Source organism: Nerophis lumbriciformis, linkage group LG37 (assembly GCF_033978685.3).
Source record: "Nerophis lumbriciformis linkage group LG37, RoL_Nlum_v2.1, whole genome shotgun sequence".
NCBI classification, from domain to species: domain Eukaryota; kingdom Metazoa; phylum Chordata; class Actinopteri; order Syngnathiformes; family Syngnathidae; genus Nerophis; species Nerophis lumbriciformis.
In genome coordinates, this window is record NC_084584.2 from 16,358,251 (window position 1) to 16,380,000 (window position 21,750).

The 21,750-nt window shown below is 39.1% G+C and overlaps 1 protein-coding gene across 2 annotated transcripts in view; it reads right to left on the minus strand.

Moving 5' to 3' along the window:
• Nucleotides 1–21,750, minus strand: part of pvrl2l (PVR cell adhesion molecule related 2 like) — a 575,165-nt gene that overhangs the window by 157,661 nt on the left and 395,754 nt on the right. The window contains exon 7 of one of the 2 annotated variants that reach the window (XM_072912528.1): nucleotides 20,475–21,750. This exon is cut by the window's right edge and continues 275 nt beyond it. The exons of the other annotated variant lie outside the window; for it this stretch is intronic. Coding sequence (XP_072768629.1) covers nucleotides 21,424–21,750 — 327 coding nt within the window. The 3' untranslated portion in view covers nucleotides 20,475–21,423. Of the gene's footprint in view, nucleotides 1–20,474 lie in introns of those variants that run through there. 2 annotated transcript variants of the gene reach the window in all.

The window sequence follows — 21,750 nt, forward strand, 5'->3', positions numbered from 1 at the left end:
ATCATTCAAACTGAAGGAACATCAATCTTCAACAAAACATCTGGAGCTTCTGCTTCTTCATGCTGTTAACTATCTGTCCAGCTGCGCACGCTGTAAACGAGCAGCGAGGGCAGAACAATGGATTTATTGACAGTGCGGTGTGGAAGTCGATGTGATATAAACATATAATATAATATAATATATCAGTATATATCATATACTGTATGTATATTATGTAAATATTACATGTATGTTACATACATTTTTAGTCTACTTTATACCTGCATTGTCCTTTCCATCCTTACACTTTCCATCATTTGTAACTGAGCTACTGTGTGGAACAATTTCCCTTGTGGCTCAATAAAGTTTGTCTAAGTGTAAGTTTTTACTTTGCAGTCTTAAAGAGATGACGAAACATCCACATTTCGATGTCCGGCCCCTGAGACCTCGGGCTCTTGAAACTGCGGGCCCTCGTCATTATGTACCGGAAATTGGTACCGGCATCGATTCCCAGGTACCGGTTCAAATGTGAAGGTTACCCATTCCTAATTCCAATGGTTAGAAAATGGTCCTTTCATGTCATTTGAAAACAGGAAGTGTTAGAATAATTCTATCTAAATTATCACAATACTTTGTGTTGAAATGAGTTCCTGGCAAGAAGACAAAAGCTGTCTTTGAACCTACCAAGAAGGCTTGTAAAACTCCACTGCGTAGGATGGAAAGCAACATGAAGGGTTTCTGTTTTCTTTCATGTATTGTAATCAACAGAAAGATATTGTTTCAACCCAAGGACTACAAAGCAGAGAGAAGGCAGGCTCTGCCCAATTTCCAGACGACTTCTTTTTCAACTGTTTTACGAACCTCTTTTTGAACTCTTTTACGACCCGACCTTTTCCATGAACTGTTTACGACCCTCGTGCCTTAGAAACAGCTGTTGTCATGTGGTCAGAGAAAATCCAAATAAAAGAAGGAGCGTTCAATCTCTTGGCAGAGCGTGCTGGGACACTGTACAAGTGTACACTGTCCGTGCCTCTCTCCTCAAATTGAGCCAAACTTAACTCTGTCTGTGTTTAATTCCTTGCTTCTTGTCTTGTTTAATAGATGTCATCAGTGTTTGAACCTGACAGGAAGTGAACCAACTTTGAACAAGCCCTGCTTCCTCCTCGTCGGCCATGTTGAATTGTGCGAGCGTTCAAGGTGACTTGGGAAACAAAAAGCGGGAAGGAGCAGCTGGCTACCAAAGCCGCTTCCCGTCGCCGGGAGGCGGAAAGTTGAGCCGCACCATCCGGCGCCGTCTCAGAAGCCGGGCTTTTCCCCGGGATTAACCACAAAAGCCGAGCTCAATAACTAACAGGCCGCTTCCTCCTCTCTCAGGCAGAAGCGCCGAGCTAATTCTCGACTCTTTCATGCCTTCTGCTGACTTAAAAATGGCCGCAGCAGCTTGTGAGGAAGAGGAGAATGCGACTCCAAAAGCTCCCGGGAGAAAACGCGGACGATCTGTCGCCGCCGCCGTCTTTTCTGCCTAATTGGTCCGCTTGAAAAGGACAGTCAATTGTTGTCGGGCGGGGGCGGAGCACTTTTTGGCACCGAGAGGGGCGGGGTTAGTCACGATGCAGCCTATTGATTGGTGGGCACACGTAATGTAACTGGTTTAAGTCCATGGCCCCGCCCACACGACCGATAAGGTCTGTCAAGGATCAGCATCCTTACGCCTCCATCTTCCTGTCCTGAGCGCCGCCTTCTCCTCCCCTGGCCGCGTCACATGACCATCTCCAGATGGAGCGCCAGGAGACCACCCTCGCCATCCCCCCCGTGACGGCCAAGCGACGCCCTCGCAGTGCCAGGGACTTGGCACAGGTTGTGTTCTGCAGCAAATTCCCTTCTGCTCCTTGCTGCGGCGCGCTTTTTATTGGCTCTCAGAATATTTTTAAAATAAAATGTACTATTAATGATTAGGGATGTCCGATAATGGCTTTTTTGCCGATATTCCGATATTGTCCAACTCTTAATTACCGATACCGATATCAACCGATACCGATATATACAGTCGTGGAATTAACACATTATTATGCCTAATTTGGACAACCAGGTATGGTGAAGATAAGGTCCTTTTTTTTAAAAATTCATAAAATAAAATAAGATAAATTAAAAAATTAAAAAAATTTGAATAAAAAAGAAAGTAAAACAATATAAAAACAGTTACATAGAAACTAGTAATTAATGAAAATGAGTAAAATGAACTGTTAAAGGTTAGTACTAGAGATGTCCGATAATATTGGCCTGCCGATATTATCGGCCGATAAATGCGTTAAAATGTAATATCGGAAATTATCGGTATCGGTTTTTTTATTATCAGTATTGTTTTTTTGTTTTTTTTAATTTTATTTTATTAAATCAACATAAAAAACACAAGATACACTTACAATTAGTACACCAACCCAAACAACCTCCCTCCCCCATTTACACTTATTCACACAAAAGGGTTGTTTCTTTCTGTTATTAATATTGTGGTTCCTACATTATATATCAATATGTATCAATACAGTCTGCAAGGGATACAGTCCGTAAGCACACATGATTGTGCGTGCTGCTGCTCCACTAATAGTACTAACCTTTTAACATTTAATTTGACTCATTTTCATTAATTATAGTTTCTATGTAACTGTTTTTATATGGTTTTATTAAATTTTTTATTGAATTTTTTATTTTTTATTTATTTATCTTCTTTTATTTAATAAATTTTTTTTTAAAAAGGACCTTATCTTCACCATACCTGGTTGTCCAAATCAGGCATGAAAATGTGTTGATTCCACGACTGCATATATAGTGGTATCGGTTGATATCGGTATCGGTAATTAAGAGTTGGACAATATCGGAATATCGGATATCGGCAAAAAGCCATTATCGGACATCCCTAGTGTAAAGTAGGGATGTCCGATAATATCGGCAGGCCGATATTATCGGCCGATAAATGCGTTAAAATGTAATATCGGTAATTATCGGTATCGTTTTTTTTAATTAATAAAATAAAATAAGATAAATAAATTAAAAACATTTTCTTGAATAAAAAAGAAAGTAAAACAATATAAAAACAGTTACATAGAAACTAGTAATTAATGAAAATGAGTAAAGTTGGTATCGGTATCGTTTTTTTTATTTTTAATTTTTTTTATTTTTACTAAATCAACATAAAAAACACAAGATACACTTACAATTAGTACACCAACCCAAAAAACCTCCCTCTCCCATTCACACAAAAGGGTTGTTTCTTTCTGTTATTAATATTCTGGTTCCTACATTATATATCAATATATATCAATACAGTCTGCAAGGGATACAGTCCGTAAGCACACATGATTGTGCGTGCTGCTGGTCCACTAATAGTACTAACCTTTAACAGTTAACTTTACTCATTTTCATTAATTACTAGTTTCTATGTAACTGTTTTTATATTGTTTTACTTTCTTTTTTTATTCAAGAAAATGTTTTTATTTATTTATCCTTATTTTATTTTATTAATTTTTAAAAAAAGGACCTTATCTTCACCATACCTGGTTGTCCAAATTAGGCATAATAATGTGTTAATTCCACGACTGTATATATCAGTTGATATCGGTATCGGTTGATATCGGTATCGGTAATTAAAGAGTTGGACAATATCGGAATATCGGCAAAAAGCCATTATCGGACATCCCTAGTTAGTACTATTAGTGGAGCAGCAGCACGCACAATCATGTGTGCTTACGGACTGTATCCCTTGCAGACTGTATTGATATATATTGATATATAATGTAGGAACCACAATATTAATAACAGAAAGAAACAACCCTTTTGTGTGAATGAGTGTGAATGAGGAGGGAGTTTTTTTTGGTTGGTGCACTAATTGTAAGTGTATCTTGTGTTTTTTTATGTTGATTTAATTAAAAAAAACAAAAAACAAAAACAAAAAAAACGATACTGAAAAAAAACCCCGATACCGATAATTTCCGATATTACATTTTTAAAGCATTTATCGGCAGGTCGATATTATCGGACATCTCTATTAATGATGAATTATCATTAAATATTACATTCATTTGCTTGGCATATTTGCTATTTGCTAGCTTAGCATATATTGACGAATGTTGGGTTGATTTGAGCATCTTTCACGTGCAACCCTCAGTCTCTAACGGTTCTCTGCAAAACTAAATATTGTTTATAAATAAAAGTTTATGAATCCATGTTTTACTCTGAGAACGGCAGAGCTCTTGTCACATAGAGGATCTTTGACTCGTGCGCATGCAGCACATTCCTAAAAACGGCAGAACGCTTCTGTCATACAATGGATTTTTGACCAGCAGATTCCTAAAAACAATACTGTACCCCTGTCACATGGAGGATCTTTGACTAGTGTTTTTTTGCAGCAGATTTCTAAAAACAGTACTGTACTCCTGTCACATGGATGATCTTTGACTAGTGTTTTTTGCAGCAGATTTCTAAAAACAGTACTGTACTTCTGTCACATGGAGGATCTTTGACTAGTGTTTTTTTGCAGCAGATTCCTCAAAAACACTACTGTACTCCTGTCACATAGACTAGAGGATCTTTGACTAGTGTTTTTTGCAGCAGATTTCTAAAAACAGTACTGTACACCTGTCACATGGAGGATCTTTGACTAGTGGTTTTTTTTGCAGCAGATTCCTCAAAAACAGTACTGTACTCCTGTCACATAGACTAGAGGATCTTTGACTAGTGTTTTTTGCAGCAGATTTCTAAAAACAGTACAGCACTCCTGTCACATAGAGGATCTTTGACTAGTGTTTTTTTTTGCAGCATATTCCTAAAAACAGTACAGCACTCCTGTCACATAGAGGATCTTTGACTAGTATTTTTGCAGCAGATTCATCAAAACAGTACTGTACTCCTGTCACATAGACGGTCTTTGACCAGTGTTTTGTGCAGCAGATTCCTAAAAACAGTACAGCACTCCTGTCATATAGATGATCTTTGACTAGTGTTTTTTGCAGCAGATTTCTAAAAACAGTACTGTACTCCTGTCACATAGATGATCTTTGACTAGTGTTTTTTGCAGCAGATTCTTAAAAACAGTACAGCACTCCTGTCACATAGAGGATCTTTGACTAGTATTTTTGCAGCAGATTCATCAAAACAGTACTGTACTCCTGTCACATAGACGGTCTTTGACCAGTGTTTTGTGCAGCAGATTCCTAAAAACAGTACAGCACTCCTGTCATATAGATGATCTTTGACTAGTGTTTTTTGCAGCAGATTCCTAAAAACAGTACAGCACTCCTGTCACATAGATGATCTTTGACTAGTGTTTTTTGCAGCAGATTCTTAAAAACAGTACAGCCCTCCTGTCACAGAGGATCTTTGATTAGTGTATGTATATATATATATATATATATATATATCTATCATATGTGTTATTAATAATAATTTATATTAATTATAAATCTATATACATATATATATATATATATAAATAAATACAAAATATATATAACTATAAATAAATAAATAAATACATTTAAAAGAAAAAAATATGTATATATATTTTAAATGTATTTATTTATTTATATATATATATATATATATATATATATATATATATATATATATATATATATTTATAATTAATATAATTTATTATTAATAATACGTAATATTCATTTTATTATATATATTACATTATGTATTAAATACCAATAAAACCAACTTAAATAAATGTAAATTATTTTCTAGTTTAAAAATATTCTCTTAAACCAGAGACAATTTTAAAAATGTTGTTCTTGTTAGCTGACATTTCTTATTGACTGGAGTGCTCCCGTCACATAGAAGATCTTTGATTAGTGCAACCATCGGGACTTCATTAATGCCTTAGTTGAACATTTGCTCAAGTCAAAGTCGGAAGACATTATTTAGATTTATGGAATTGGGATCCCCCACCCAGGAGCAGGTAGGTGCCTGGTGGTGCATCATGGGTAATCACAACACTTCAGCCTCATTAATTACCACAATCCTTTATTAAAATGAGTTGTGCAAAAAAAACAAAAAAACTGCATCGGATCTCACAAAGGGCGCCTGCACGCTGCAAAGACTCTAATTAGGCGGCAAAGTCGTGATCCCCGTCGACGCTCGGGAAGTCGAGAGCGCGGGAATCCACCAGAGAGAAGATGTGCGGAGGATTGCAACAGTGGAACAGAAGGTGCTAGAAAGAGATGAAACCGCAGCCTCCGTCAGGGGATTCGTATTTATAGGGCGAAACATTCTCCAAACTGCGTTAGGAAAAGTCTTTCTCTCGCAGCGTGAACGCGCCCTAGTGGACACGACGGCAGTCACACAACAAACATCTTCTTTTTTTTTTTTTTGGGTCTTTTTTCAACGTGACGACCGCCTCTTTTTATTCACAGCACTTTGCCAAACCGCTACAAGCTGCCAGAGGTACGAGAGAGGAGGCGGAACGTTTCCGGATGAAACGGCCTACAGAAGAGACAATCAACACCCAGCGAGAGACGGAGACGCGAAAGCCGCTAATGGCTTCCTTTGTACAAGGAGACCCGCCTCCTCTTCACGCCACGTCGGCGACGATCATGTGATCTGAGAGGAGGCGAGGGCGTCTCTCAAAAAAAACAACAGCGGCGAGCAGACGACACACCGAGCGCACCGGACCACGGAGACGAAGCGAAGCCACTTTAGTCGGAAGTTACTCACACGGCCCGCGACCTATTTACTTATGTACTCACGACTCCGACAAGCAAAACACGGCACGGCACGGAACACTTTTGTCACGCTGTCTCTCCTCTGCAAAGGACAAAAGCATGGGAATGAAGCGGTGGGAAATGTCAAAGTCCTCATGTTCTTGTCCGCCAACGACAGGCCTCACCTTCCGGAAAAGGTTCTCAAGGAGCGTTCACAACCACAAATACTTTTAGCATCGTGTTTTTGTCACACATATGCATCAATTAACTAAACAGGTAGGATGTCTGCAGAAACTGTATCTAAAAATGTAACCCTGGTGAGTACCGTATTTTTCGGAGTATAAGTCGCACCGGAGTATAAGTCGCACCTGCCGAAAATGCATAATAAAGAAGGAAAAAAACATATATAAGTCGCACTGGAGCTATGAAAACTATGAAAAAAAACTGCGAATTATAGTCCAAAAAATATGGTAATTCCTGTTTTTATCAAATACATCAAGTTTTCTTATTGGGGTATTTTCCAAAAGTTCCCATTGAAATTTACCAGACATTTTACACCAGATTGCAACTTTTGCTCAAACTAGAGAACATTTACAAAAATGCTCCTGGAAAACTTCTTCCACATTGAAGTTATTCTCCAAGTAAGAAAACTTTCTGTAAAATGTTCCACAACATTGTAATCTGGCTCTAAATTAGAAAAAAAAAAAAATTCCCGGACATTGTCCTTCACAATGCAACAACCATTGCTTTAAATAGGGAAACTTTTAGAAAAAAATTTGGGAACATTTTCCTCCAGATTGCAACCCTTGCCCAAACTAGAGAACATTTACAAAAATGCTCCTGGAAAATGTTTTCCACATTGAAATTATGCTCCAAGTAAAACACTTTCTGTAAATGTTCCCACAACATTGTAATCTGGCTTTAAGTATGGAAATTTTCTTGGACATTTTCCATCACATTGCAACAACTATTGCTCTAAAATAGGGAAACTTTTTGAAAGAATTCTTGGAATTTTTCCTCCAGATTGCAACCTTGTCCAAACTAGAGAAAATCTCACATAAATGCTCCTGGAAAATTTCTTCCACATTGAAATTATGCTCCAAGTAAAACAACTTCCTGTAAAATTTTCCACAACATTGTAATCTGGCTCTAAATAAGAAAAAAAAATTCCCAGGCATTTTCCATCACATTGCAACAACCATTGCTTTAAATAGGGACATTTTTTGAAAAACAATATTGGACATTTTTTGAAAAAAAATATTGGAAATTTTCCTCCAGATTGCAACCCTTGCTCAAACTAGAGAAAATGTACAAAAATGCTCCTGGAAATTGTTTTACACATTGAAATTATGCTCCAAGTAAGAACACTTCCTGTAAAATGTTCCACAACATCGTAATCTTGCTCTAAAGAAGGGACATTTTTCTGAAATTTTCCCGGACATTTTCCATCACATTGCAACAACCATTGCTTTAAATAGGGAAACTTTTTGAAACATTTTTTTGGAAATTTTCCTCCAGATTGCAACCCTTGCCCAAACTAGAAAACATTTACAGAAATGCTCCTGGAAAATGTTTTCCACATTGAAATTATGCTCCAAATAAGAACACTTCCTGTAAAAATTTCCACAACATTGTAATCTGGCTCTAAAATAAGGATTTTTTTCTCTGACATTTTCCATCACATTGCAACAACTATTGCTCTAAAAAAGAGAAAGTTTTTGAAAAAAATTATTGGAAATGTTCCTCCAGATTGCAACCCTTGCTCAAACTCGAGAAAATGTACAAAAATGCTCCTGGAAAATGTTTTCCACATTGAAATTATGCTCCAGGTAAGAACACTTCCTGTAAAATGTTCCACAACATTGTAATCTGGTTCTAAAGTAGGGAAATTTTCTTGGACATTTTCCATCACATTGCAACAACCATTGCTTTAAATAGAGAAAGTTTTTGAAAAAAATTATTGGAAATTTTCCTCCAGATTGCAACCCTTGCTCAAACTAGAGAACATTTACAAAAATGCTCCTGGAAAATGTATTCTACATTGAAGTTATGCTCCAAGTAAGACAACTTTCTGTAAAAATTTCCACAACATTGTAATCTGGCTCGAAAGTAGGGAACATTTCTTGGACATTTGCCATCACATTGCAACAATTATTGCTCTAAATTAGGGAAACTTGTTGAAACAATTATTGGAAATTTTCCTCCAGATTGCAACCCTTGCTCAAACTAGAGAACATGTACCGGTACAAAAATGCTCCTGGAAAATGTATTCTACATTGAAGTTATGCTCCAAGTAAGACAACTTCCTGTAAAAATTTCCACAACATTGTAATCTGGCTCTAAAGTAGGGAAATGTTCTCTGATATTTTCCATCACAATGCAACAACTATTGTCAAATAGGGAAACTTTTTGATAATATTCTTGGAAATTTTCCTCCAAATTGCGAACCTTGCCCAAACTAGACAACATTTACAAAAATGCTCCTGGAAAATGTTTTCCACATTGAAATTATGCTCCAAGTAAAAACACTTTCTGTAAATTTTCCCACAACATTGTAATCTGGCTTTAAAGTATGGACATTTTCTTGGACATTTTCCATCACATTGCAACAACTATTGCTCTAAAATAGGGAAACTTTTTGAAAAAATTATTGGAAATTTTCCTCCAGATTGCAACCTTGCCCAAACTAGAGAAAATCTCACATAAATGCTCCTGGAAAATTTCTTCCACATTGAAATTATGCTCCAAGTAAAACAACTTCCTGTAAAATTTTCCACGACATCGTAATCTTGCTCTAAAGAAGGGACATTTTTCTGAAAATTTCCCGGACATATTCCATCACATTGCAACAACCATTGCTTTAAATAGGGAAACTTTTTGAAACATTTTTTGGGGAAATTTTCCTCCAGATTGCAACCCTTGCCCAAACTAGAAAACATTTACAAAAATGCTCCTGGAAAATGTGTTCCACATTAAAATTATGCTCCAAGTAAGAACACTTCCTGCAAAATTTTCCACAACATCGTAATCTTGCTCTAAAGAAGGGACATTTTTCTGAAATTTTCCCGGACATTTTCCATCACATTGCAACAACCATTGCTTTAAATAGGGAAAATTTTTGCTCAAACTAGAGAACATTTACAAAACTGCTCCTGGAAAATGTTTTCCACATTGACATTATTCTCCAGGTAAGAACACTTTCTGTAAAATGTTCCACAACATTGTAATCTGGCTCTAAAGTAGGGAAATTTTCTTGAACATTTTCCATCACATTGCAACAACCATTGCTTTAAATAGAGAAACTTTTTGAAAAAACTATTGGAAATTTTCCTCCAGATTGCAACCCTTCCTCAAACTAGAGAAAATGTACAAACATGCTCCTGGAAAATGTTTTCCACATTGAAATTATGCTCCAAGTAAGAACACTTTCAGTAATTTTTCCCACAATATTGTAATCTTGCTCTAAATTAGGGGGAAAACAAGAAAAAATCCTGGAAATGTTCCACCACATTGCAACCGTACTCTGAGCAGGGAAATTTTACGCACATTTTCACCACATTGCAACCTTTGCTCTCAATAGGGAAACTTAAACAAATAATAAAATCCTGGAAATTTTCCACCATATTGCAACCCTTGCTCTAAGTAGGGAAACTTTACGTAAAATTGAACTAACTACGACATTGCAAACCTTGTTCAAAGAAGGGAAACTTCCCTGAAATATTTCTGGAAATTTTCCACTCCGTCGCAATCCTTGCTCTAAATGGGAAAATTTTCCAGAAATTTTCCACCACACTGCAACTGTCCTGTGAGTAGGGAAACTTTCCGCAAATTTTCACCACATTGCAACCCTTGCTCTCAATAGGGAAACTTAAACAAATAATAAAATCCTGGAAATGTTCCACCATATTGCAACCCTTAAGTAGGGAAACTTTCAGAAAATTTTCCACCACATTGCAACCCTTGTATGTAGGGAAACTTTCCGCACATTTTCACCACATTGCAACCCTTGCTGTAAATAGGGAAACTTAAAAAAATAATTTAAAAAATCCTGGAAATTTTCCACCACATTGCAACCCTTGCTCTAAGTAGGGAAACTTTACGTACAATTGAATTAACTACCACATTGCAAAGACGGGAAACTTTCCTGAAATCTTTCTGGAAATTTTCCACTCCATCGCAATACTTGCTCTAAGTGGGAAAGTTTTCCGGAAATTTTCCACCACACTGAAACCGTACTTTGAGTAGGGAAACTTTCCGCACATTTTCACCACATTGCAACCCTTGCTCTCAATAGGGAAACTTAAAAAAATAATACAATCCTGGAAATGTTCCCCCATATTGCAACCCTTAAGTAGGGAGACTTTCTGAAAATGTTCCACCACATTGCAACCCTTGTATGTCGGGAAACTTTCCGCACATTTTCACCACATTGCAACCCTTGCTCTAAAAAGGGAAACTTAAAAAAATAATTTAAAAAATCCTGGAAATTTTTCACCACATTGCAACCCTTGCTCCAAGTAGGAAAACTTTACGTACAATTAAATTAACTACCACATTGTAAACCTTGTTCAAAGAAGGGAAACTTTCCTGAAATCTTTCTGGAAAGTTTCCACTCCGTCGCAATCCTTGCTCTAAATGGGAAAATTTTCCGGAAATTTTCCACCACACTGCAACTGTATTGTGAGTAGGGAAACTTTCCGCACATCTTCACCACATTGCAACCCTTGCTCTAAGTAGCGAAACTTGAAAAAATTATTTAAAAAATCCTGGAAATTTTCCACCACATTGCAACCCTTAAGTAGGGAAACTTTCTGAAAATGTTCCACCACATTGCAACCGTACTCTGAGTAGGGAAACTTTCCGCACATTTTTCACCACATTGCAACCCTTGCTCTAAATAGGGAAACTTAAACAAATAATAAAATCCTGGAAATTTTCCACCACATTGCAACCCTTGCTCTAAGTAGAGAAACGTTACGTACAATTGAATTAACTACCATATTGCAAACCTTGTTCAAAGAAGGGAAACTTCCCTGAAATATTTCTGGAAATTTTCCACTCCATCGCAATTCTTGCTCTAAGTGGGAAAATTTTCCGGAAATTTTCCACCACACCGCAACTGTACTGTGAAGTAGGGAAACTTTCCGCACATTTTCACCACATTGCAACCCTTGCTCTAAGTAGCGAAACTTGAAAAAATCATTTAAAAATCCTGGAAATTTTCCACCACATTGCAACCCTTAAGTAGGGAAACTTTCTGAAAATGTTCCACCACATTGCAACCCGTACTCTGAGTAGGGAAATTTTCCGCACATTTTTCACCACATTGCAACCCTTGCTCTAAATAGGGAAACTTAAACAAATAATAAAATCCTGGAAATTTTCCACCACATTGCAACCCTTGCTCTAAGTAGAGAAACGTTACGTAAAATTGAATTAACTACCACATTGCAAACCTTATTCAAAGAAGGGAAACTTGCCTGAAATATTTCTGGAAATTTTCCACTCTGTCGCAATCGTTGTCTTAAGTGGGAAAAATTTCCGGAAATTATCCATCACACTGCAACCGTACCGTGAGTAGGGAAACTTTCTGCACATTTTCACCAAATTGCAACCCTTGCTCTCAATAGGGAAACTTAAACAAATAATAAATTCCTGGAAATGTTCCACCATATTGCAACCCTTGTATGTAGGGAAACTTTCCGCACATTTTCACCACATTGCAACCCTTGCTCTAAATAGGGAAACTTAAAAATTTTTTTTTTTAAATCCTGGAAATTTTCCACCACATTGCAACCCTTGCTCTAAGTGGGAAAATTTTCCGGAAATTTTCCACCACACTGCAACTGTACTGTGAAGTAGGGAAACTTTCCGCAGATTTTCACCACATTGCAACCCTTGCTCTAAGTAGCGAAACTTAAACAAATAATAAAATCCTGGAAATTTTCCACCACATTGCAAGCCTTGCTCTAAGTAGGGACACTTTACGTACAATTGAGTTATCTACCACATTGCAAACCTTGTTCAAAAACGGGAAACTTTCCTGAAATCTTTCTGGAAATTTTCCACTCCATCGCAATCCTTGCTCTAAGTGGAAAAATTTTCCGGAAATGTACTCCGAGTAGGGAAACTTTACAGAAATGTTCCTTCATATTGATTTTTTTATCACATTGCAACTCAGGAAAACTTTCTGGAATTTTAACGGACGTTTTCTACCACATTGCAACCCTAATAGGGAAATGTTCCCAAAAAAAAATGTCCTGGAAAATTTCCTTACTCTAAGTGGGAAAATTTTACGGAAATTTTGCTTTAAATAGGAATACTTTCTGTAACTATTCCATAAACGTTCAACCACACTGCAACCATTTTCTAACTTCCAAAAGTGGACTTCTACGCAATCATATTTGAGCTGCTTCTCCATATTTTCATGGATAAATGTCCGCCCTACGGATATCATCTTAACGTCCTTGGCAGGCTGGCAAACGCACCAGAGATTTGTTTAGAGTGGACCTTGGAGTGTAAGGTGGACATAAAGCAGGTGGATTACCGTGGTATAAACCAAGGACATGAGCGAGACCAGAACATGAGGCATGAGGGTCATGATGGTAGTTGCATACCGTTTTAACGGCTACCAAAACGTAGGTGGATGTCCGATTTTAGACGCTGTTGTGTCTCAAATGGAACACCTCCGTCAGTGCACTTCATTAAGTATGTACTTAGTTTGTGACTGTGCCAAAGCTTACAGAGTGCTGCTTTCTCAAATCCATTCTGTCACTGCGGAATATGTGATTTTTCAAGACTGAAACTGTTCTGCGGGGCTACTGTTTTGCTTCTACATTAAAGGACGCCTGAAAGGTCCGCGTGAACTGGCACAGTTACGCACAAACGGCTGTGAGAAATGAGGCGATCGCGCCGCAAAGAGAGACTATTAAAGACTAGGTAAGCCTATTAAAACACATTTAATTGATTTGTTTGGTCTATGCTGGTGTTTAAAAAAAAAATGTTTTAATGGTGTTAATTTTTTCATATCGGAGATACACACTTTTGCACCACGCACGTCTCAGTTTTTTATTTTTGAAAACAATGTTTTGAATTATCACAATTGTGTATAATTTTGTGTTGGTTCTTTCACGTATGACGACATACGGAAACGTTCAAGGGGTGTGAATAGTTTTGCATTCATATTATGATATTTAATCCCTATATGAAAAAAGACTTCTTGCGATATGCATTTTCTAGCGGCCGGATCATTGCAGACAGCTTCGGCGTGCAAAAAAAAAAAAAGGTTCCGTTGTTAAGATCAGTGTATCAACATAACCCAGAAATTATAACAGTGTTATACATGTCAACCTACTCAGTGGCCTAGTGGTTAGAGTGTCCGCCCTGAGATCGGTAGGTTGTGAGTTCAAACCCCGGCCGAGTCATACCAAAGACTATAAAAATTGGAGCCATTACCTCCCCGCTTGGCACTCAGCATCAAGGGTTGGAATTGGGGGTTAAATCACCAAAAATGATTCCGGGGCGCGGCCACCGCTGCTGCTCACTGCTCCCCTCACCTCCCAGAGGGTGAACAAAGGGATGGGTCAAATGCAGAGGACAAATTTCACCACATCTAGTGTGTGTGTGTGACAATCATTGGTACTTTAACTTAACAACAACATGACAAAACACCACAGGTTGGACCATATGACGACCGTATTTTCCGGTATACAAGCCACACCCAATAATTTAAAAAAAGAAAGAAAACGTTACCAGTAATATAAGCTGCACCGGACTGACCATAAGCCGCAGATACATATGTTGCAAAATGAGTGATTTACACAAACTGATTTTGTACATGTTTATTTACAAAACTTAATTGTTTCCAAACGATGTCTGTAACACGGCAGTAAAATGGCTGTTCAAACAAAACACAAGTCATCGTCACGGACCCACTAGCTGCGGAAGCTCGCTCTTCAATCAGCTAAACAGACTCAATAACGCCACGAGGACGTTTTGGTGAATATACTGAGGAATTTGTGAAACTGAAACAATACAAAAAGAACGTCGTAAGTTAATAATACTAACACAGACGCTCGTAAACGTGTTAGCATACTAGCTAATGTTTACGACGCTAGCCTGATTACATTAAGATCGCACGTACAAATATGCATGAAGACACTCCTACAGACATCGCACATGGGACCGTTTAGTAAGTATGACTAGTTTTAGTTATATTGTAAAACTTACAAACGTCGCTTGGAGTGATGAATGATGAAATAGAAACGCTATGGACGGCTAGAAGACAGGACGGCACTTCTACTTCCTGTTGAAAGATCGATTATGGACTGGACTCTCACACTATTATGTTAGATCCACTATGGACTGGACTCTCTCACTATTATGTTAGATCGACTATGGACTGGACTCTCTCACTATTATGTTAGATCCACTATGGGCTGGACTCTCACATTATTATGTTAGATCGACTATGGACTGGACTCTCTCACTATTATGTTAGATCCACTATGGACTGGACTCTCACACTATTATGTTAGATCGACTATGGACTGGACTCTCACATTATTATGTTAGATCGACTATGGACTGGACTCTCACATTATTATGTTAGATCGACTATGGACTGGACTCTCACACTATTATGTTAGATCCACTATGGACTGGACTCTCACATTATTATGTTAGATCCACTATGGACTGGACTCCCACAATATTATGTTAAATCCACTATGGACTGGACTCTCTCACTATTATGTTAGATCAACTATGGACTGGACTCTCACACTATTATGTTAGATCCACTATGGGTTGGACTCTCACTATTATGTTAGATCCACTATGGACTGGACTCGCACAATATTATGCTTTATGCTAGATCCACTCGACGTCCATTGTACCGGTCACCTGGGGGGAAGGGGGGGGGGGGGGGGTCCCCACATCTGTGGTCCCCTCCAAGGTTTCTCCTTGTCCCATTGGGTTGAGTTTTTCCTTGCCCTGATGTGGGATCTGAGCCGAGGATGTCGTCGTGGCTTGTGCAGCCCTTTGAGACACTGGTGATTTAGGGCTACATAAGTAAACATTGATTGATTGATTATTATAATCCGTGAATTATCCGCACCATTTTATAAGTCGCAGGGTTCGAAGCGTAGGGAGAAAAAAAAAATAGCGGCTTCTAGTCCGGAATTGATGACAATTGAAATATGGCGATCTAAAAAACACTTTTACAGTTATTGATCGTGAACTGGTGATTAAGGGCTACATGAGTACAATTTGACTGATTGATTGTACACACAGTCTTTAATAGATCACCCGCAACACACCCACTAGTAATAGTACACACTAGAGATGTCCGATAATGGCTTTTTTGCCGATATCCGATAATCCGATATTGTTCAACTCTTAATTACCGATTCCGATATCAACCGATACCGATATATACAGTCGTGGAATGAACACATTATTATGCCTAATTTTGTTGTGATGCCCCGCTGGATGCATTAAACAATGTAACAAGGTTTTTCAAAATAAATCAACTCAAGTTATGGAATGGAAAAAAATGCCAACATGGCACTGCCATATTTATTATTGAAGTCACAAAGTGCATTATTTTTTTTTAACATGCCTCAAAACAGCAGCTTGGAATTTGGGACATGCTCTCCCTGAGAGAGCATGAGGAGGTTGAGGTGGGCGGGGTTGGGGGGAGGGTGGGGGGGGGGGGTGTAGCGGGGGGTGTATATTGTAGCGTCCCGGAAGAGTTAGTGCTGCAAGGGGTTCTGGGTATTTGTTCTCAATCAATCAATCAATCAATCAATGTTTAGTTATATAGCCCTAAATCACAAGTGTCTCAAAGGGCTGCACAAGCCACGACGACATCCGCGGTACAGAGCCTACATAAGGGCAAGGAAAAACTCACAACCCCAATGGGACGTCGATGTGAATGACTATGAGAAACCTTGGAGAGGACCGCATATAAGTCGTCTGTTTTCATCGCAAAATTCCAAAAACAATTTTGCGACAAAACAATTTGAAATGCGGACTCGTCAGACCACAGAACACTTTTCCACTTTGTATCAGTCCATCTTAGATGAGCTCAGGCCCAGCGGAGCCGACGGCGTTTCTGGGTGTTGTTGATAAACGGTTTTCACCTTGCTTAGGAGAGTTTTAACTTGCACTTACAGATGTAGCGACCAACTGTAGTTACTGACAGTGGGTTTCTGAAGTGTTCCTGAGCCCATGTGGTGATATCCTTTACACACTGATGTCGCTTGTTGATGCAGTACAGCCTGAGGGATCGAAGGTCACGGGCTTAGCTGCTTACGTGCAGTGATTTCTCCAGAGTCTCTGAACCCTTTGATGATATTACGGAGCGTAGATGGTGAAATCCCTAAATTCCTTGCAATAGTTGGTTGAGAAAGGTTTTTCTTAAACTGTTCAACAATTTGCTCACGCATTTGTTGACAAAGTGGCGACCCTCGCCCCATCCTTGTTTGTGAATGACTGAGCATTTCATGGAATCTACTTTTATACCCAATCATGGCACCCACTTGTTCCCAATTTGCCTGCACACCTGTGGGATGTTCCAAATAAGTGTTTGATGAGCATCCTTCAACTTTATCAGTATTTATTGCCACCTTTCCCAACTTCTTTGTCACGTGTTGCTGGCATCAAATTCTAAAGTTAATGATTATTTGCACAAAAAAAATAAAGTTTATCAGTTTGAACATCAAATATGTTGTCTTTGTAGCATGTTCAACTGAATATGGGTTGAAAATGATTTGCAAATCATTGTATTCCGTTTATATTTACATCGAACACAATTTCCCAAATCATATGGAAACGGGGTTTGTATAACATAAAGAACATGCTATAAATCCGATGAAATCTTGTACATCTAGTCTCTTACGTGAATGAGCTAAATAATATTATTTGATATTTTACGGTAATGTGTTAATCATTTCACACATATGTCGCTCCTGAGTAGGGATGTCCCGATCCAGGTTTTTGCACTTCCGATCCGATACCGATATTGTTTTTGCATTTCCGATCCGATACCGATACCGATACTGGCCTATCCGAGCATGTATTAAAAGTTTAAAGTTATTTAGCCCACTTCGTTGTCAGAATCATGTTGAAAAGGGTTTTAGTACTCTTGATAACAACTAGCCAGCTGAATTAGGGGAGTTTGAACAATACACAATGGTTGGTAACAAGAAACTGACCTGTTTATTCAAGGATAAACACAAAATAGACAAAATTATACATGACAAACAGAAATGGCATCATTGAACTAGGGCTGGGTGATATGGCCTTTTTTTAATATTGCGATATTTTAAGGCCATATTGCGATACACGATATATATCTCGATATTTTGCCTTAGCCTTGAATGAACACTTGATGCATATAATCACAGCAGTATGATGATTCTATGTGTTTTGATTGATTGATTGAGACTTTTATTAGTAGGTTGCACAGTGAAGTACATATTCCGTACAATTGACCACTAAATGGTAACACCCCAATAAGTTTTTCAACTTGTTTAAGTCGGGGTCCACTTAAATTGATTCATGATACAGATATATACTATCAGATATATACTATCATCATAATACAGTCATCACACAAGATAATCACATTGAATTATTTACATTATTTATAATCCAGGGTGTGGAGGGGGGCGCCGGATGTAAGTGTCAAAAAGACAGCCAAAAGAGTTTGATATGAGAATAAATCTAAAGTTAAAATATAGGGTAGAAATGCACCCATTTGCAGGAAATGTAGTCTTGATTTTCAAAATGTTCTTTCAAGGCTTGCATGTCTACATTAAAACATTCTTCTTCATACTGCATTAATATATGCTACTTTTAAACTTTCATGCAGAGAAGGAAATCACAACTAAAAAAATCACTAATTTTTTCATACGTTGTTGATGTGGAAAGTTTTGCCTCTGCATTTTGATGGTGTGGACGTGTGGCACCGAATGGAGATAAGCGTCTCGAAAAACGTCAATATTTGAACAATGATGACGAAAACTGTTGTCTCTGTCGTGTCCGTGTGTCGAAAATTGTTATGCGCTTATTTTTTTATTTGATTTTGTGCGTGGCATAGATTTGCCGTGCGCAGAGGACGCTTGAGCAGGCGCGCACCTTAGTGGCTGCGCTAGCATCACAGCTAACGTTAGCCATGCCGCTACCTCGCTCTCTGCTGGGAGAGGACGTATACGTATATGACGTATGACGTGACAGTATGTGACGTGTGTAAGAAGATGCGCTCGCTGTCTGTGAGAGGGAGACACAGGAAAAAGTGAGAAGAGCCTGTCGTGTAATGCCAGCAGCTAAAAGCAACTGCGTGAGAATTGTGGATGTGTTGAAGGTGTGCTGGAAAATGCGGAACGGAAATTACGGAGCAGCAGAAAAGTGGAATGTATTATTTAAATCGGTGCGTTGGAAAACACGGACCGGAGTTTTTTTTTAAACTGGATCTGGATCGGCATTTTCCCATGCCTTGCCGATACGCAATTTTTGGCAAATATCGGCAGCCGATCCGATCCAAATATCGGATCAGGACATCCCTACTCCTGAGTATAAGTCGCACCCCCGGCCAAACTAGGAAAAAAACTGCGACTTATAGTCTGAAAAATACGGTACTTCAGCCAGCATACTCCAATAAAGAGCAGATCGTTCGAGGGTGCGCACATTTCAACGATTGTTGTCGGGATCTACTCGTCAGCGTTCCTCCAAGTTAGTCCCTCCCCGTTATGGCCACTTTCGTGCAACATTTGAGCACTGACAGCGCGAAGGCACTCGCAGCACGCAAGTGTGCCATCTGAGACACGGCGCAGGTTTCACCGGCAACAGATTCAACCGTGATTCAGAGCTTAATCCAAATAATAGACACCATAATCGCTCCAGACGTGCCGGCGTCCCAAAAGTGTGTAAGTATTGGGTTTGGAGGATTTGTCGGAGCAAATCCCAGAAGAAGACAAAAAAAAAAAAAAAAAAAAAAACGGAACAAAAGCGTGAACGTCCTCAAAGCAGGATTTAGGAAGGAACGTCTTCCTGAGAAGGACCGTTCCGCCATACTTGCCAACCTTGAGACCTCCGATTTCGGGAGGTGGGGGGTGGGGGTGGGGGCGTGGCTAAGAGGGGAGGAGTAAATTTACAGCTAGAATTCACCAAGTCAAGTATTTCATATATATATATACAGTATATATATATATGTATATATATATATATATATATATATATATAATATATATATATATATATATACTGTATGTATATATATATATATATATATATATATATATATATATATATATATATATATATATATATATATATATATATATGTATGTGTGGGGAAAAAAATCACAAGACTATTTCATCTCTACAGGCCTGTTTCATGAGGGGGGTACCCTCAATCGTCAGGAGAAAATCTCCTGACGATTGAGGGTACCCCCCTCATGAAACAGGCCTGTAGAGATGAAATAGTCTTGTGATTTTTTTTCCCCACACATACATATATTGCGCTCTACTACGGTATCGAGCACTATTTTTTGGATAACCTTATTAAGACATATATATATATATATATATATATATATATATATATATATAGTAAAATAAATATATATATATATATGATAATATATATATATATATATATAGCTAGAATTCACTGAAAGTGAAGTATTTTCTTATATATATATATATATATATATATATATACACATATATATGAATATATATATATATATATATATATATATATATATATATATATATATATATATATATATCAAGAGGGACAGAGACAGCGCACAGTGCATGTGGATCACATGTTACCATGGCGAGAAAACATGGAGAGACTGGAATGTAATAGAGTGATCTATGTTTGTCTGTTGCCATCTCCTGGTGAATGTTGGCTATAGCGTACTGGGGCTACTTTTTGGTTGGCCAACGATTTACGTGGTGTTGCGCACCTGACGTCAAGTGTGTGAGTCTGTTCTGAAGTCTACAGTAAAGAGACATACTTCATCCCCTCGCCTGTTTATTGCCTCCAACTCGATATATTACAACAACATTGCTCCATGCAGACCCTCGCTGGAGGGGGCGTGGCCTCCAGGTCCGCCTGAATTTCGGGAGATTTTCGGGAGAAAATGTGTCCCGGGAGGTTTTCGGGAGAGGCGCTGAATTTCGGGAGTCTCCCGGAAAATCTGGGAGGGTTGGCAAGTATGCGTTCCGCAGACGCGAGGAATCCCGCGAATGGCTCGGACAAATGGCAGCCATGATGTGAGATGAAGATGGAGGCGAGGAACACAGCAGCATGCACGAAGAGGAGGCCAGAAGAAGAAAATGATACATAGTTGATATTTATACTTTTACCAATTCTAGGACCCAAAAACGCTTCATTTGCACGACGACGACGACACCTACGACGACAGCGACGCCCCAGCGGATATACGGGATGACACACGCCATTAACACGTTAGCGCTACAGGCACCTGGCGTGGCGGCAGGCCGGCGAAGCGAGAAGGCAAGAAAAGAAAGCCCGCGGACACAAAGTCACATGACCACTCGCGAAGCTGAGAGAACGAGAACGCGACGGCGACGAGCGGCGCCGAGGTCCGTGTTTGTGGTTTGATGCGTTTCATGGTCACAGTCAGCCATGTTCGTCGGCCATGTTTCCTTTCGGGGCGTCACGCCAGGTTCAAAGGTCAGGCATCGCTCGGACATTCCGGACTCAGACGTAGATGGCAGTCCGGGAAATAACGGATCCGTCCCTTTGAGACTCCATGTCGTCGTCCAGGTACATGTCGCCCTCGGCGCCGCGGCCCCTGCGGGCGTGGTACGCCGGCGGCAGCGCGTTCCCGCCTTCCCCGAAGCCGTCGTAGCACTCCTCCTCCTCCAGGCTGTCGTCGAACTTCCTCCTCTCCACCTCGTCCAGCTCGCCGCTGAGCAGGATGTCGTGAGCGGAAGGCGCGGCGCCGGCGGCGTGGTGGTGGTGGAGGCGGTGGTGATGGAAGTCGTTGGCCTTCTCCGTCAGAGTCCCGGCGTTGTCGCAGCCCTC